The sequence below is a fragment of the Diadema setosum genome, chromosome 11, assembly GCF_964275005.1.
Source record: "Diadema setosum chromosome 11, eeDiaSeto1, whole genome shotgun sequence".
Classification (NCBI taxonomy): domain Eukaryota; kingdom Metazoa; phylum Echinodermata; class Echinoidea; order Diadematoida; family Diadematidae; genus Diadema; species Diadema setosum.
The window spans coordinates 29,741,164-29,760,035 of record NC_092695.1 but is presented as its reverse complement, the minus strand read 5'-3'; the positions used below and the strand labels follow the sequence as shown (position 1 = coordinate 29,760,035).

Sequence of the window (18,872 nt, the reverse complement as noted above, 5' to 3'; positions counted from 1 at the left end):
TTATATATCTTTATTCATTCATTATAAATAATTCTTCGCTGTGTAAGGCTGAAGTGCAAATTATTTCTCAAAGTATGATGTCCGCAGATATGCAACATTGGTAATTCAACACAATGCATATATGAAACAAAACGAAATTAGGTTCTGTGCCTACACAATTCAACATCGAATTGATACACCGTGTTGCTGTGCAGACGGGAGCAGAAATCTGAGATTATATGTTCAAGTATTGCGAAATATTTACTTTTGATAAACATAAAATGTCCAAAAAAAAAGAACAAAAAAGGGTTTCAAAATTAGGCAAAACAATTAGCACGTCAGAGTGTATCAATTAGCTGTGACGGAGCAATGACCATACAGGGTCTGTGGATGGGCTCACGAACAACAGCGTGAGCATAATATGCAGAGGTACAATTTAATGTGTTTCGTTTTGAATATGCAGGAATGTAACTCAAAGTGAAAATAGTTGAACGTCATTGTCATACATTGTGTAAAATAATGGCACTATTAACGATATTAAATGGCCTACCCAAACACTGGTGGGTGACTATTCACAACGCAACCACGTGACCACTATTTAGACAAGAAATAAAGTTTCCTCTCATCCTTACTCTATCTGCTTCGCATCGTAACGGGGTCATCCCACGAGCACCCACGAGTCATACAGCCCACGAGCTCGACACTAGTCAAGTATCGAATATAATTATATATTGATATTTTTAATGGATTATTATGTATAAATGGTAAATGAATTGGATGTTTTGGATGTCTGGAGGGGGGTATATCCATGAACTGGGAGGGTGGGGTGGTAATATCTTGGTTATATTTATGTTAATTCTGTGATTATTGTGTAGATTTGTGTTATGAAAATTATTATGTTAAACCTTACTTTGTGGATGTAGTGCAACAAAAAATGTTGATGTTTTTGTTTGTCTTTATTTATATCATTTCTTATCATGTTAATATGATTTATGTACATTGATTCACGGCCCCATTGAAAAACAGCATTTGGTGATTGGGCCTTTTTACTCGTGGTGAAATAAAATGAATGAAATGAAATGAAGTAAGACTCATAAGTTCGACACTAGGTGAAAAAGGCCTGCGATCTCGACACTGTGCACATCAAGCCCCGTGATGTATGTCAAACTCATGGGCCTTATTTGCCTAGTGTCAATCTGGTGGACCTTTCGCTCGTGGGCCTATTTTACATGATGTCGAGTTTATGGGCCTTGTTCACTACCTTCTAGCTCCTGGGATGTATGACTCGTAGGCTGTATGGACTCGTGGATGTCGGGATCGTGACGTGCACCCTTGCGACGTGGTCCTTAGTCCGTACAAAGTTTACTTTGGTTTAATTGCTGTATTTCTTTTTATTTGCAGGTCAAGTAACAAAAGGATATTAAATATGAAAAAAGGACAGATAGAAATCATTAAAGAAATTGTCAATTTCATTAAAACTATTCCTTAAAATATCATATATAGGAAAACAGCGATATTGCACACTATGATCATACGTAAAAATGTAGACAAGGGAGGAAACAATACAGAATACCGTCACGATAAGCAGAGTTGCACTTTCCAAAGTGGTAAGATTTCTCCGATTGTACTACGCACACACACGCACAAAAAAAATGATGCAATACAGCCATATCTTAGGAATGCGAGCGAGAATAAATTCATTGAAAAACGTTCCATCATTTAGTGATGTTTAAGGGTTGAGTGACACGGAGAGGTTTTATTCATGCCATCGTCACTCATCTTATACAAAGCAAATGAAAGGTCTTCGGGTAGGAAACAAAAGTGAAATACTTAAAATGCGCGAACGGCATTGACCAGCCTTCACTTTACATGAGCTGTTATTATGACAAAATCTTGTCACGTTGATCAACGACAAAATTGTTTGAACATTTAGTATCCAACTGGTCTCATTTCCTGTATTTCCATGTTTTCTTCACAGGAGAACAGAAGGTCTAGACAATGAGTTTACGGTAGAGGCGTTAAGACAAGTAGATGATGATGTTACGATCTGCTTCAAACCATGCAACGAGGAACTTCTCATTCACGTCACAACCAAGGGTGCCAAGATTTTAGGTGAGTTTCCCCTCCTTTTTGTAACCCTCCACGCGGAAGGTCATGGACCTCGTTTGTTGTTCACTGTTTTCATGTTATAGATCATATCATGAATTTACGGTGTTGTTGATGTTTGTTTGTTTGTTTGTTTTGTTTTGTCTTGTTTTTTGTTTTTTGCTTCTTTGTTCAACCCGACCGATCGTGCACCTCCGGAGCTGGAGCGCGGTGAATGACTTAGGTTGACCATGCTTCGGAACTACTGCTGCATATTGTTTTTATCCTTACAGTTCTGATGATCGAGTCCTAAAGAGAAAAGTTTGAGGCAAAGTCACATACACGCACACACACAAAGTTCATAGTTAATAGTTTAAGAGTTAAGAGTTTATTGTCATTGCATGTCACCCTTTATATACTAGTAGGGTATTGGGAACATAACAATCAATTTCACGCATTTTATATAATTCATACTTATCTACAGGGATATTTACAGTAAATTAGTATACAATATAATCAATGATGAAAATGGTGCAGAATAGCTAAGAATATTGTTGTCATACATAAAATCAGTAAAAAAAAAAAATAATAAAGTAATAACATGTGAAACTGAAGAGGAATATCAAAAGGCACCAGTAAAGCTTAATGATCTCGAGATAGATAAAATTGTAAAACAAACAAACAAACCAAAAGCGAAAAGTTTTACATGTACATGTAAAAGGAGACAAACAGACAAACAGACAGACAGACATAGATACATGGATAGGTAAATTGCTAGAGAGCTATAATATGACACAATGTCATGTATGGATTATGATCCCCTTCACTTGGTTTAAAGGGATGGTATACAGTATTGGTGGATGCGAAGATTGGGCTTTTAACTTTTTGTGAGATACCAAGAAACCACTTATGAAATAGTACAGCGCATACCATTCTAAGACAAATTCAAAGTTCATTTTATGAAAATCGGCTTCGGAATGACTGAGACATCCAAAAACAAAGTGAAATAAAGCGATAGTAATAAAAGGTGGGTCCCACCTTTTGTTAGGACTACTCTGTTTTGGGTACCTCAGCCATTTCAAAACCAATTTTTCATCAAATAAACGTAGAATTCCTCTTGGAATTACATGATCGTTCATATTTCACAGGAGGCTTCTCATCACCTCACCCAAAAATGTTAGAAACCTGAAGTTAGGTCTCAACCAAAACTATACGATCCCTTTAAAAGGTGTCCTAATCATGCGTATCACCATGCAGACGCCACGGTTACCTAGACCATAGTTCATTCTCTCCGTCTGGAGGCACATATTATAACCAAAACTGCTTTTTTCATCCCCGTACTGCCAACATCGTTTTCATTATTGGTGAAAGTGGTACATTTTCCATTTCCCGACTGCTCTAACTCTTTCCTTCTTCTCGTCCCTCACAAGGAGGATATAAGGGGGTGGTGCAAACCTGTTATCACCTTCTCTCATCTCTATCTCTTACTTAGTTACTAATGTCTGTGTTCTCCCAGCCATTTCATTTGATTGTTTAAAGTGTTCTAAGAGAAGTCAGATCCTCTCAGATAAAAACGATTTCCCACTTAAGCACCGACAACCATTAGTTATTTAAATGTTGAGAATGAAATGCCGTGTCAACTCGGATTTGCCTCACTATAACGTCCTGTCGAGTATCCATTTGCACTTTCCTACCCTCCTCTCTTTCTCGAGTACAAGTGAATTTGTTTCGACGATATTCGTTGCAGCAGTGCACATTTTTGTTTTCAAAAACAATGATAACACAAGATTCCAGAAAGCAGCGATTTATGACATGAAAACGTTCACTTCGTAACAGATATTGTGTGTTATTGTCCCTGTTGGAAAGAACACAGTGTCCCACAGTGTGTTCGAAATAGAACGAATTCACTGAGATGATTTAAATCTAAACCATGGTTTTTGCGTTGATAAACGTATGTTGGAGGTACGCCTGTCTATTAAAACGCTTAATAGACCATGCTCTAAATTTGTACCATGGTGTAAGTTTAAACCACTTTCGTGAATTCGGGCCAATGTGTTCACATAGTCGACTATGTGAAAACGCTCAATTTAAATAGTGTTAAGGTGATTTCACACTGTGATGTGGTGTTTATGTTTTACAGAGAGTTCACATAGTAACGCTCTGTTTCACACTGTGAATTGATGATTCACAACGTGTTCACAATGTTAAAACGCTCAAATTCAACAGAGTGAAGAGATTTCATACTGTGTTCACACTGTGGGACACTGTGTTCTTTCCTGCAGGGTGTTTTCTTCATATTGAATGACCTATTCTACATTTTAACATGCTTAAAGTTTAAACAGCAACACTTTTAAAGTTCAAAATTGTGCGCCTTTTAAGAGAAACTTTGCAAGCAAAAAAATAGTACTGAAACGACGTCTATCGACAAAAAAAAAAAAAAGCTTCGTATCACATTAAAATTACTATAACGCAGCGGTAAAATGTTATACAGGGAACTTAGAATTTGCAGTATCTGGTTCGAATTCCGCCCTTTGATTGCACCAATGTGTTCGTCATGACCGTGGCGGAGAAAAAAAAAGAGGATACCTGCCAATATTGGCACCACTTTCCACTGGAATAGTGGTAGCACGGATAAGGCTACCATCGGTTGATAAACCCACATTACAAATGTCATAATCGTCAATAAAATCAACTAACCTCCTAATATCCTGCTGCGCTTAAAGTTTATCAGGCAAGAATCGAGTAAATGTTTGCTCAAATGTGAGAGGGAAATAGATCGTTTAACCCACACTTGCTTGACACAAATTTAATTACCGTCCTGGTATACTTGTCGCTCTCATACGAAAGTGCCTAACAGTCGTAACTGCCTGTTAACGTACTAATTCCTACCTTTTTCTCCCTCAAAACCTCTTGAAATATTGATGAAAATTTGATTACCAGATGGACATCCAGCTACCAATACGAGACCAGTAGAATGGTTGCTTTCATGGAAGGATCGGCTACCGGCACACTGACATCTTTAACGCAGCCTCAAGTTGGAGGAAGTAATCAGGTTGTAATTTGACTAGGTAACGTGCGCACCGCAGTTCTATGCTCATTAGCGTTCATACACGAATTCTCCTATTTACAGAAGAACGACCAGTCGTGTATATGTTTGAGCAAGAGCACAACTTCTCCCGATAGTAATTCTGCCTTCGCGTCAATCGTCATGAAACCTGAGAGACGCGCAAAATGTTTTTCAAAAACAGAAGTGCAAGATTTGTCTAATTTCTGGGTTACATGATAGTAATATCCGCCTATAGGCTTTGCAACACCTCCTGATGTTAGCTTTTACAGGCTTCACACGTTTCAGCACTTTGACATAAAGATACAGCATTTTTTGCATATCTTTGCAATAAAAAATGTTATAGAATGGGAAGTTAACTGTACATACTACTTAACAGTTGCAACTCCCTGCTACGATTAATATTTATCCGAGTCATTTTGTTTGTTTGTTTATTGTGCTTTCTCTATGGTATATGAAAATAAAAGGCCTTCACCTGAAGGTAATGAATCTGGGCACCGAATGATAGTTAGTCGCCAGAAAAATCTAGGGGCGCCAGTGTCAACAACGACCCCGTGCACATCATGCCCATCAGAGGGAAGTGTTTAAAAAGCTGGGGAGAGATTTCGCGAGGGTGACGAACACTACTTGTTCAGCTGCTGCCCCACTGTCATACCCCGACAGTCTGAGTCGCGGCAAACCTTCAACGCTGGTCTGACAGTAACTAATTTCTACCCCTCCCTCCCCTCACCCCCCCCCCCACACACACACATTTCTCTCTTCTTTTTTTAAGACATTAACCGATTCACTATCCTGGCAAACCAGGACAGATGGAATGAGCTACGAAAATGTTTCCTGCTTCGGTCATAATTCTAAAGAATATTTGCGGATGCTGCATACCTGTTGTCATGGGGATGTTTGTCAAAAAGAAAGAAGAAAAGAAAGCATGAACAACAAATATAGACTAAAAACAACAACGGATGAATTAATCAAATTCTGATGTTCAGAAGTCTGCTGTGTTTACTCCAGTTCTCCCCCCCCCCCCCCAATATTCCAATTAACAGAACATGTAGATTATGCGAAGTGCGAATATCCATTTGTTTTGGTATAGAGCACATTTTGAAATGGGTTTCAAAAGACGCATCGGTAAATAATAAGTGAAACTACTGTCTGATATGAAAGAGAGTAGGAAGAGAGGTGTGGAATGTGGAAAAAGCTGGCGAGGGATTCAATTTCCCCGCTACACCCTTGGAGTAACGGTGCACCGCCTCGCAAAAAAACGTAGACCTGAAATAACCTTGAGGAACAGTTCATTGACGAAAACACACGAATGGAAATTATGATGGGCAGCCGAAGTGTTTTGATAAACACTCGTGGATTTATCTGTCAATAGGGATAGATCTCGTGCAATCTCCAACGTCAGCTCCTATTTGTCGATCTATCAAACGTAATTCGCAATTTGCCGCGCTAAATAATAGCTTTTATTACTGCTGGTATGGACGGGAGGGGGTTTCGGCAGCGAATGCAAGCATTCTGCGTCGCGGAAGGAGCCGGGCATAGAGTACACGGTACACAGACTACGTGCATCTAAGCTACTTGAGCCTTAAATGTAATTGATAGCTATACGCGGTCTGATGCATCGGGCAAAGCGCAGCATTTGTGGATGCAAAGCCCCAAACGTTTCTTAGCTGCCAGTTCCAGCTAGAGGTGTACGCTCTCAAGTTTCCGCTTCAAAACCAAAAGAATGTTCGTTTTCTTTCAGTCATACGCCATTCATGCAAACATGCCCAGATTGATGTCAAATTTGCTGAGATGTTTCTTGTGTTCTCAATTAATTGGCTGGCGAGATCCTCAGTATAATACGGTAATCATAAAGGACAACTGAAGACGGAAGACGCATAGAGCAGCACGGTTAGATAATTGCGTTTCTCTTCTTTCTCTCTCGCTCTCTTTCTCGGTATACCTGTCTTTCTTATTCTTATATCTCTCTCCTCCTGTCGCTGTGTCTCTTCATCTCCCCATATATCTCTATTTCTCTTCTGTGCACTGACCTTAGTCTTTACGTTCGAGACTTGTGAGTGGATTATCAAACAGGTGCTTGCTTTTTGGTTTTCATATCTTAATAAAAAAAAGAAAGATAAGAACATCAAACATTAATAGAAGAAATCACGCTAGAGTCAAGTGGGGACCAAGTCATGATCCACTGTTTTGATGGAATACAATATTTTTCCCTTGAGGTCCCCATATGCTGTATAGCTGACGATAAGTGCTACTGTTTGTTTGTTCGTTTGTTTTTTTACTTTTCAGAGTTCACTGCGGATCTTTAGTGCTATTCAAAATAGGAAAGTCTAAAACACAGGAAAGTCTAAGACAATCCGAAGACGCAAAAGTCTTACACGGTGATGGTTCAGGTGTTTGTTTGTTTGTTTTGTTTTGTTTTGTTTTGTTTTATTTTATTTTATTGTCTCTTGAATATGAATCAGGATTTAGAAGTAGGTTCTGACCTCTTAATATCCGAGAGATAGTGTAATTCTCCAAAGAATTTATACTCTGCACGTCCGATTCTAGTCACCAAAAATTGGTAAAAACAGTGATCTCGTTTTAACTCCAGATATCTCAAGGCACTACTATGAGGTTAGATTACCTTTTACATGTTTGACCTCACTTCGTTTTCTTCCGCGATGGGATGCAACTTTATGAATAGAGTGCATATAAGTATATCTGAAACAAAATCATCATCAACTCGCAGATTAATCGTGATAGAATTATTTAGTCCCCAAGTGATTCATGCCGTTTTATATTGCACTCAAGGTATCGCTGTGATAATAAAGTGACAAGAATGGTAGATTATATCAGGACAAATGTCGGATTTCAGTTTACACATGACTTTCACTTCACAAGATTAAAAAGGTCATTGTCTGACCAGTATACCGTCCAGAAAAGTATTTCATGCGCTCGTTTCCTCCATATGGTTGATATTATGCCCATGTGAATGGAACAAAGCCAGGGATTTGATGACACTGCAAAATCATTTTAGTTCGTTCGTTTGTTCGTTCGTTTGTTCGTTCGTTCGTTCGTTCGTTCGTTTGTTCATTCGTTCGTTCGTTCGTTCGTTCGGTCGGTCGTTCGTTCATTCGTTCGTTCGTTCGTTTGATTGATTGATTGATTGTTTATTTGTTTGTTTGTTTGTTTGTTTGTTTGATTGGTGGGTCGGTGGGTCACTCGGTTGGTTTGATTTTCTCAGCAACCCTTTGACCTGTTTTCTCTCTCTTTCTCTCTCTCTCTCTTTCAAATCGCCTTCCAGGTTTAGAGTACACGGTGTTTATGGAGAGGTTCGGGGAGGAGTTTTTCAGCCTGTGCTACGAGCTATACGGGACTTTTCTCGAAGCGCTCGGAGGCTCTCTCGTCGATTTCTATAGCAACATCGACGGGCTCCAACAACACAACGCCTCACTCAAGCTCTACGACGATATCAAAGTAAGAATGGCAGTACTTCAGCTGTTTTAAAGGATAATTACTGGTGGTTTCCAGACTTTCACGTTTGAACAACTATGAATTGGTTATACTGGGTACAGAGTTTCAGAAGTTATAGTGATTGGGATAAGGAATAAGAATGTTTTCAAAATTCGTAACAAATCACAATGAACGAGGATGATAACAGCTTCACCATAAGAATGCATAAGTGTGGGCTCAAGGATGATTAAAAGAAGAAAGCATGTAGAACTTCTAAACAGGTGACCTTGTCAAGCAAGCGGTATTGTAATTGAATTACACTGCTATATTTCTGAAATATGTGAGCCTTCAACTCATGCATTCTTATGGTGAAGCGGCTATGCCATCATCCTTCTTCAGTGTAATTTATTTGGGGTTTTCCAGAGTTGGTTTCCCTGCTCAAGAACCACAATTAATCTAAAATCAATTAATCAATAATCTAAACATAGATCTGTCAATTTATGTACTACATGATGATTGTAAAACTATGAAAATTGTGTGAATTGCCCCTGTTAAGATTGAATGTCAGTCGCATAGGGCGGAAATGTGGGACACATACGGCTGTACTTAAAGGAAACTTTGTTATAAGTCAACTTAGAGGGATCGACTGCTCATTGTATAACTATGAATCACATTTTGTCTTCTCACGAACCAGTTGCACCATTCTTTTCATGGAGAGACATCCAGTCAGCAGCTAAGATATATTCAACCACAGTGCCGTGCCTTGCAGCAAAATCCGAAATTCTCTTACCTCATATATATATATATATATATAATAACTTTATACATACCGCCTTGATTAGGTAAATATTAAACAGTCCAAGCAGTAGACCGCTTTGGTAGTTTAAAAAGTCATGCATAACTTTTCAACTGCTTTTTTCATTTTGTAACAAAGAAGGTAACTACACAAAAAAATAACAAATGCAACCTCGTTGCAGTAATGAAATGCATTTAGTGTACATAGAGATTGATTGAATGGTTTGATACAACTGTGTCTGATAAGATGGAGAAATATGCATAGATTTGAATACAGTAATTGACCAACGTGTTATGCATCAGTCTACGCACTGCGTGAGTGCATTATATTTATTATGACTTAAAGTCATGAGCACGTCAGCATGTTCAGAATGTAGGTAAGAAAAACAGAATATGAAAGAATATGCAAGTATATCTGTTTTATATATACGTATATCTATAAAGACATGTTATTTTCAGAGTGTGACGCATGAGTTTGCAGGCAGCAACGATACTGCGGATGGTATATTTCCTCTCGTATGCGTATGACAGTGCTGCTAAATTAAAATGAGTATTGCGCGTCATAGCACACTGCGAAGTTTTTCATCTAAACCTATTCGTTCTTAGAAAGACAAAGATCCTATGCCCCCCCCCCATCCTTACAAAAAATAAGACAAAAGCAACCCGAAAACTTATGCAGAACCCAGTTTGCAGAGAGATCTTAATTTAAAACTTGTTATCTTAGCTTCTGGTTATTGCCTTGCGTTTTTTGTATTCGTTCTTCTTTTCCCTCCGAAAAAGAAGGATTCGTACAGCAACGATTCCTGTCAAGAATACTTTGCTGAAGCGGACAGGATAATTGTCAGTGTGTGGGATATTTATTAGTAATTGATTAGTTTCGGATGGATCCTACAAGACTACAAAGGGTTTCGGTAATTCGACTTGAAATTCGTTTGATGCGCATTAAAATGACAAGTGGTGGAGTGCGCCAGACTGCACAAAGCTAAGAGAGACGGTCAATATCTGTTTTATATTTCGGCCGAGAGTGGATTTACGTGCATGGATATAAATCGTGAGTTTTGAAAATGCGTTTCTCGGCAACACCATTTTGTTCGGCGACAAAATCATTTCGAGTCATAAAGATATTCTGAAAGGTACTTGATTCTTTTTTATTTTAAAGAATCCTTAAAAAGGATATGCCTAGCATTGAATGAAAAATGCGCTGATATCTAAATAGTTCAATCACTTTCCAATTACAGATAACAAAATCACTGGGATTGATAAGCATTATGTTTCCACCCAAACTGGACGCGAGTGGTGTTGTGGTAGTAGGACACCAGCCCTGTAAGCTCTCATGTTAGAATAAATGCTATGATATTCTCACTTTTTAAAACGAAGTCAGTCTGATATAAGCTTTTAGCAATGCTCTCACTGAGTGAATTGACTTGTGACGGTGATGTTTGTGAATATCATAGCACACTTCGTAGTATGAAATGTTGAAAATATTTTGAAAAATGCACATAGCTCGTGCTATTTGTCGTGATGTTTCCTAAGTTAATAAAATACTTTAACAACTAGTAAAAGTTGCTTGAATAGTAAGAAAATGCAATATCTATACTTGTTCCTTACATTTTATTTTTTCCTTTTACCGTAGCTTTGAAAATGTCTGTCAATAACAACTTGTTGGAAAAAAAAAACACTAACAAAACCATTTTTCCGTTATATTTTCGATAATATGGGATTAAGATAGACAAATATTTCCATGGCTGATTTTACTTTTCAATTACAAGTCGCATGCAGTGTTGTGGTTTTCACAGAAGATCTCACTGAACAGAAAGGTAGCAATAGTGTTGCTTAAATGTGTTTGAATGATTCTTCCCACTCTAATGTCTTTGATAAAAGCAGATAATTACTTACGAATATCCGTTTTGCATGAAAGGATACAATCGGGTGAACGAGGAATTATCAATTCATTTTCACTTTGCAAGTATTGCCAAACGAATACAGTATTTGGGTAGGATACAGTTGTATGAGCGAAATAAAGAAGTATAGCATGCTAAAAAGGGAGACCCTTAGAAAACACAGCACACTGTGTGAGCAATACTCCCCTGTAAACATATCCCTTGTTTGAAGTCTATGGGCTCGTATCTTGTTTATTCTAGTAAAATATGGGTTGTTAGTCCTAACCCAGTCCTGATCCGAGAGTCTCTATGGTTTCTTTCAAGTTTACTCTCTATCATAATAGACACAAGAAAAAAACAACAACAAGAAGTCAAAGAACTAAACCTACCAACGACCTCGCTGTGTTCGAGCATCTTATGTTAGTAAGATAGTAAGTGTGCAATAGAGCTAACAACAATATTCGTTCTCATATACAAATGACTGTAACAACAAGACATTGTTGGATTCTCAATAACTCCTTAAATCAACTCTTTAGAAATATTTTTTATGTTGCATGGGTTCTTGTAGGAAAAGGCTTTTCATTTCTCAATAAGCAGCGGGTGTTTCCTGTAGCATCTAACGTGATATCAATAATTTTGTTTGTTTATTTGTAACCACCTAGCCACCATCATATCGCTGCTCAACCTCTGATGGAGACCACACCATTCTACTTCACATGTACTCGGACAGCACCTGTATCTCGCAAAGCATGGTGGGACAGATCAAAACGGCGTCCATTTTGTTGTTCAATACGTTTGTAGACGTGCAAATGGGTGAGCGCGTGGGAAACCATTCAGTGTATGTAATTCAGCCCCTCCGGGACCATAGCAACGGGGAGACGCCATACGGCGACCCTGCGGAGGCCCTGTTGAACACACACATCTTGTCTACGAGGAGAAAAGATTCCAGACTGTCCGTGAACACCTTCAGCTCTGCCTTTCCCTTCCATATAATGTTCAACAGGCAGCTCCTCATTAAGCAGCTGGGTGACACCATTGTCAGAATGATGGCGGCCCAGCTGGCCTCCGATGGACTTAACTTCAACTCCTACTTCGAAGTCCTTAAACCTTCGATGGCTCGCGTCACGTTTGAAACAATCCTGGCAAACATTAATAAGAACTATGTACTAGCAACGAAGGGAGTGTTGTCAGGCCTGTCTAGCTGTGAGAGCAAGTACTCGGTAAGTCCATTCTTCTTATTTTCTATGAAGTTTGAGAAGTTTAGAGACGAGTGTGAGTTGCGTGAACACGTTTCCTTATGTAGCCATTGTTTTGGGTTGTTGTTGGGGTTTTTTTTTGTCTTCTCCCCCTCCCCTTTGGGCCTTTACATGTACATGTGACAAGTTTCTACCCTCTCGTTTTGTTTTACCAACACTCGAAGCGATGCGTTTGTGTGTTGTTGACTACAACCCTCACAAACTACAAATAGAAACAAGCAACCTGTGATGTTTTCTCAGTTACCATAAGCAACCAAAACCTTGGATGTCTTATTTCTACGTCTTGTGATGGTCACATGTGACCACTGAACTTCCTGTGAGAATAGGTTCCCTGGACTTAATGTTTCCCCTCCTTAATTAGATTCTACTGCGCAGCATGTTGTGAAGGAATTCCACGTGAGTATCACGTGAACAAAAAGCGATTTCTTTTTCTGACGTCACACGGTGAATGGCATAGGGTTGTTTTTGTGCAGATGATCGAAAGAACTTTGCATTTTGTTTCTCATGAAATACTGAACCTTTTTTGTTCTTATCCTTCATAATATCCCGTGTCACTTCTCGTTGAATCGCATTTGGTTCCTTGTAGAATGAGCAAAGCAACTCAGGGCAATCGGCCCGGGGATAAAATCGGTAGAATTTGATTTTAAGCCGCCGCTACAGGCGGGACTTGTGAACATTGATTGGGCGATGCGATGATTGTAACTATCGAGCAGCCGTCCGACTCTCCTTGAAAAAGTGCCGTCGGATGAATTTGGTGTAAGTGTGTGCTCCTTAAGACAATCGTCTGGGTCGTTGGTGGTAATTCTGTCACCTTCTGGCAACAGATCCCCGACTGTGGCTCCATCGCGGCAAATGCACTTACCTTCGTTGTAAGGATGCGACGGAAACGCGGTGAATTGTCCTTGTATCTCGTCCCGTATATCGACAGTTATCACCTGAGAAGTGCAATATTCATCGTCACAAACTCGTGAGAGCTGCCAAAAACAACAAAAACACCAACAACAATGAGATAGCTTTCTCTTTGACTAACCAAGATCATACTAAAATGATACGAACTTTATCTGACTTCGTGTCCTTTCTCATCACCAGTCATAAACACACACACACACACACACAGACAGACAGACACAAAATCGAACAACAGATATGATAATTAAATGATTTCATGTCCTGCTCATTCTTGGGGTATATTACAAGGATATAGTATCATGAAGACACATAAAGACATGAAGAAGATCGTGACGTAAGGTCCTGCCCCCGATGTTATTATTATTCTTTCTCTACCTCTTAATATTTATCGGTTCTCCATCCTCCTCCTCTTTCTCCTCCCCCTCCTCCTCCTCCTCCTCCTCCTCACTTTCCTCCTATTCCTCCTCTTCTTTCTTTATTCTCCTCTCCATCCTCCTCCTCTTTCTCCTCCCCCTCCTCGTCCTCCCCCTCCTCGTCCTCCTCCTCCTCCTCCTCACTTTCCTCCTATTCCTCCTCTTCTTTCTTTATTCTCCTCTCCATCCTCCTCCTCCTTCTCCTCCCCCTCCTCGTCCTCCCCCTCCTCGTCCTCCTCCTCCTCCTCCTCCTCCTCACTTTCCTCCTATTCCTCCTCTTCTTTCTTTATTCTCCTCTCCATCCTCCTCCTCTTTCTCCTCCCCTCTCTTCCTCCTTCTCTTCCTTTTATTCCTCTTCGTCCTCCTCTTCCTTTATTCTCTTCTCCTCCTCTATCTTCCCCCTCAATCTCCTCCTCATATCCCTGCTATTCGTCCTTGTCTACTTTATTCTCGTTTCCATTTTTCTCCTCTGTCTCCTCCTTGTCTTTTTAGTCCTTTCCGTCCTCTCTTTATTATTCTCTTCTTCATCATCCTCCTCTTTCTCCTCCTCTTCCTCCTCCTTATTTTCTTCCCATTCGTCCTCTTCTTCCTTTATTCTCTTCTCCGTCCTCCTTTTCTCCTTCTCATATTCCTCCTATTCGTCCTCTTCTTCTTTATTCTCATCTCCATTTTCCTCCTCTTCTCCTTCTCCTCATTTTCTTCCTTTTCGTCCTCTCTTTCTTCTCTTCTCCATAATCCTCCTCTTTCTCCTCCTCCTCCTCCTCCTACTCCTCTTTCCCGCATCCCTTTTCTCCCTATCTTTCCTCATCCTCTCTTCCCTGTTCCTTCTCCCTCTAATGAATATGATACTCTTGCTGTGTGTATATTCGCCCCATACCGCACCAGGTGGGAGCCAGAGTGTTGGGAGTTTTTGTCGAGCAATCTCACAAGTAACGTCGTCCGGTGACAAGTTTCCTTTGGTAAATATTTGCAGCCTTTTCCCTCCCCAAAGAAATCAAGATGTGTTTGTTCCTTAGATTTGCTAATCCCGCCAGGCATAGCACCATGTTGGAGTCATCTACCGCAGACTTTCTTTCTCCCCTGGGTCTTTTGGGGGTCGAGGGGAAAAAACAGGTCAATTTGATACAATACCTATCTCGTTGGCCGCAGTATCAAAAGCATTGCGATATTACGACCTTCATCATGCCAGGGCTAACCATCATGAACAGATACACTTTGACATTTTCGGCCTTGTGCCTGATGCGGGGACAATTTCGGAACACCATGTAGTCTTATTCATTCGATTACGACTAAAGTTTATTCCAGGATGAGCTCTTATGACTCCGACTTCCCAATAACATTCAAGATGCCCCTACCTCTGCCATCATCATACCAGCGACAATATCGTCTGTCTAAAGCTTTAAAGGACCCTCGCATGTCATTGCTAGCGGCTCCCGTCAATTTCTCAAGGAATCTTGGTGTCTTGTAGACCTGTTAGAAGTCGGTCAGTCAATTTGGTCGTAACTGTTCTCTCGAGGGCAAATTCCATTCCATTTGAATGCGTTCTTCGGTGAACCATGCACCAAAAGATATTCCCTGTCTCGTCCATTCAAGTCAAAGTTCAAGTTGATATCAATGCAATTCGCAACAAGACAGAAGGAAATGTTTATTGTTAGTCCTTCTCTTAAATCATGTATGTGTACTACAAAAACAAACAAACACGAAGTCAAGTTATCATATTTCAAGGTTGTTCATTTTATCATCGAATGTTAGCCTGTCCATTAAAGCCAGGTAAAACACACAAACACACGCACACACGCACATACAAAGTCAATCCAGATCTTAGTGGATTTAGTTGATGATATCAAGTTCTGTGATTTGCATGTTTTGCGGAAAGAAAAGTACCTCAAAATGTAGGCCCAAGTTGCAGGGACTGTCATCTTTTTTTTTTCTTTTTTTTTTCTTTTTTTTTCTGATCATCATTTTTCATCATAAATCTAAAGTAGATCGAAACACATTCTGGAATGTTTATTGTTGATCCTTCTGTGAAATCATGTATTTGTATTACAAAAACAAGCAAACAGAAAGCAAGCTATAATTTTCAAAGTTGATCATTATTTTATCATCGAATGTTATCCTTCCATGAGAGCCAGGTAAAAAAAAAAAAAAAAAAAAAAAAACACACACACACACACACATACACACACACATACACATACACATACAAAGCCCATCCAGATCTTAGTGGAACTAATCGATGATACCTTGTTCTGCCGTAGATTAACTATATAACGTCTGTATATTATCTTGATGCGATTTGCAAGTTTTGCAAAAAGAAAAGTACTTCCAAATGTAGGACCAAGTTGCAGGGACTCACATTTTCCATCAGATATCTAAAGTAGATCGGAACACATTCTGGAATAAAAAGTCCCATTTGGCATCCTATTTTAAACATTTGCGATAATAATTGGCAGCAGAAAGTCAAGGGTGCACTGATCTATATTCGGGCACGAAAAGAGACCGGAAAGTGAACGCAAAGGGAACGGCATAATCGTCTATACCAACAATTTCGTCTCACAAAATGACGATACGCATACTGGCGTATTCTGCCCACCCACCCGGGAAAGAAGCGGGCTGCGTCAAAACGGATGCACATCCTTGAATTTGCATTTAGGAGGTAATTTATTCAATTAGGTAGTGGCAAGTTCTGTCTGTCCGATGGAATGCGAGGAAAGCGTCTCTCATGGCGATCGCAGGTGTTGTGGGGCGCGGTTTAATTTGATTAATAATCACTGACTGAGGAAGATTTAAGCGTGTTAGTTGCAGGGACGCCTTCCACTCCGAGGCAGGTTATATCAGCTAAACCCTATGCAACCATTTTGCTTCAAAGTACATGTTTGGAGTGGAAATTTAATTTGAAAATAAAACGTACACACACATTTATGAATTAATATGTACCAGTGGGAAGCCTTACATTCCAAATCTCATTGTGATCATGACTTATTGATTACTGATTGATACCATTGTTTTAGTGTATATGTCGTCATGGCAACCATTTTGAGTTCCTTTACGCCCTCCTTTGGTAACACTTTACACACACTAAAAAAAAAACCACAAAAAACAACAACAACAACAAGAAACTCCCAGAGAGGGTTTTCGTGCGTTTCTTGAACCATTGATCGAATGTGGATGTCGAAATGTACAATACATAGAAGGTCGCTTCGCCTGTACTCGCACATATTGCATTGAGTTAGGAATTGGGAAATCACCGAGCTGTTATTGTAGATGGGGCCCAGTCCTAAATTGTGATTGACAGGTCTGGGAAAAATGAATTCTCCGCGGATATTTTTAAGTTCACGTGGGAGGTACGTTTGGTCTTGGTTATTTGGATGCCCGAGGATGATTCTCTCTTGCATAAACACTCATTTTGCTAACCAAATAAATTATGATATCAGCAATATCATAATGGAGTTTATTTCAAATTTGGAAGAAACAAAAAATCACAGACTCTCAGAACAAATGTCATGATATACACTCGGATAGTTACTGTCACGAAATCTGTGCGTTTTGCGTAGTGAAAGCTTTTGTCCATTGAAAAGGTCGAAACTACCTTTAATGGTTAAATGGTGTCACGAGACATTAAAGGGACCTCGGCATACCCCGTCTCTAATAGGGCCTAATTCGGCCCCCATTCAGGCTAATGAAACAGAAGTGATGCATTAATTGACACTCAGCCTAGCGTGAATTTGCAGCATACTGTCGGGGATCGTCTCAACATGTTTCACCCTTGAATGAAACGAGATACGCAGTCCCGACAGAATGCAGGAATGCGGGACAAGGCGAGGGCAGAGACACCTTAAGCAAACAGGAGCGCCTGCAAGTGACTAATGGTCCCCCAGTGCTCCCAAATTACGGATGAACTCACTTAACGCACACGTTCACTCACTGTGTCCGTAAATAACCCATGTCCCATAATACACCAAAGCAGGGTCAGTCATGTACGTACTGACTCACTCACTTTACTAAGAAACTCACACACCTACACCAACACATACACTTACACCTACACAAATATATACACTCACGAACGCGCACACACACACTCTTATAACACAAAAGATACACGAATACATATTCATACGTAATTATAATTTACATACCCACGTCTTCAAGGCGCCATGCAAAAAAAAAAAAAGCAAAGCAAAGAAAAAGAAGAAAGTAATGAGAAAGAATGCTTAAATAGGTCGAAAAATAAGATATTAAAAGATATATGCCTTTCAATAGTCTCAAATAAATGGCGAGAGAAAATAATGCGATACAAGTCTCGGACTAAGGTAAAGACCTTAAAAAAAAATGAACACAGGTGTGTTTGGAATAATGGTTCTCTTCTAGTTAATATTTTTTTTTGTCAGAAATTCTGACCTTACATCAAGACTATCTGTTGTTAGTCTCTAGATAGCTCAAAGTCAACATTCAAAGCAGAATCCCCAAGTTGTGTTTTTGTTTGTTTGTTTGTTTGTTTGTTCCTTTGTTTGTAGGGGATTGAGGAGATTGAAGGGAAGGGAGAGGATTGTGTGTGAAAAAAAAAACGGTAGACAGAAACATGTCAACTTTGAGTTATCACAACTTGTTTGCATTTTGGGGGGAATGGAGGATTAAGTGTAAATCGTATCCCTTTCCCACACCTCTGGTTTCTGCAGTTTTGATGAGATGATTTAAAAATGTATATATATATATATATATATATATATATATATATATATATATATATACATGTATATATATACATTTCGAAATTGGTTTGGAACTAATATATATATATATATATATATATATATATATATTAGGGTTGCATTGATAACTCAAGCAAAAGCTATGATGTTGATATCAAATGCCGTGACACTGATGATTACTTAAATTTCAGGCATGCATTTTTATACATTCTCGAAAGATTATTTCAAACACTTGAAACTAACTGAAGATGTTAGGTTCTTGATCTTTGAGCTTGTATTTCAGAGGATTCATACAAAGTTAAACATGGAGATTCTTTAACGAAGAGAGTAGATACATTTTACACGTT

General features: G+C 39.3%; 1 protein-coding gene across 1 annotated transcript in view; it reads left to right on the top strand.

The window, feature by feature from the left end:
* The window catches only part of LOC140235405 (guanylate cyclase soluble subunit alpha-2-like), an 82,781-nt gene that overhangs the window by 12,574 nt on the left and 51,335 nt on the right, over positions 1-18,872 (top strand). Inside the window, exons 3-5 of the mRNA XM_072315430.1 lie at positions 1,958-2,091; positions 8,412-8,584; positions 11,898-12,418. Of these exons, the coding sequence (XP_072171531.1) occupies positions 1,958-2,091; positions 8,412-8,584; positions 11,898-12,418 (828 nt within the window). The remainder of the gene's footprint in view (positions 1-1,957; positions 2,092-8,411; positions 8,585-11,897; positions 12,419-18,872) is intronic.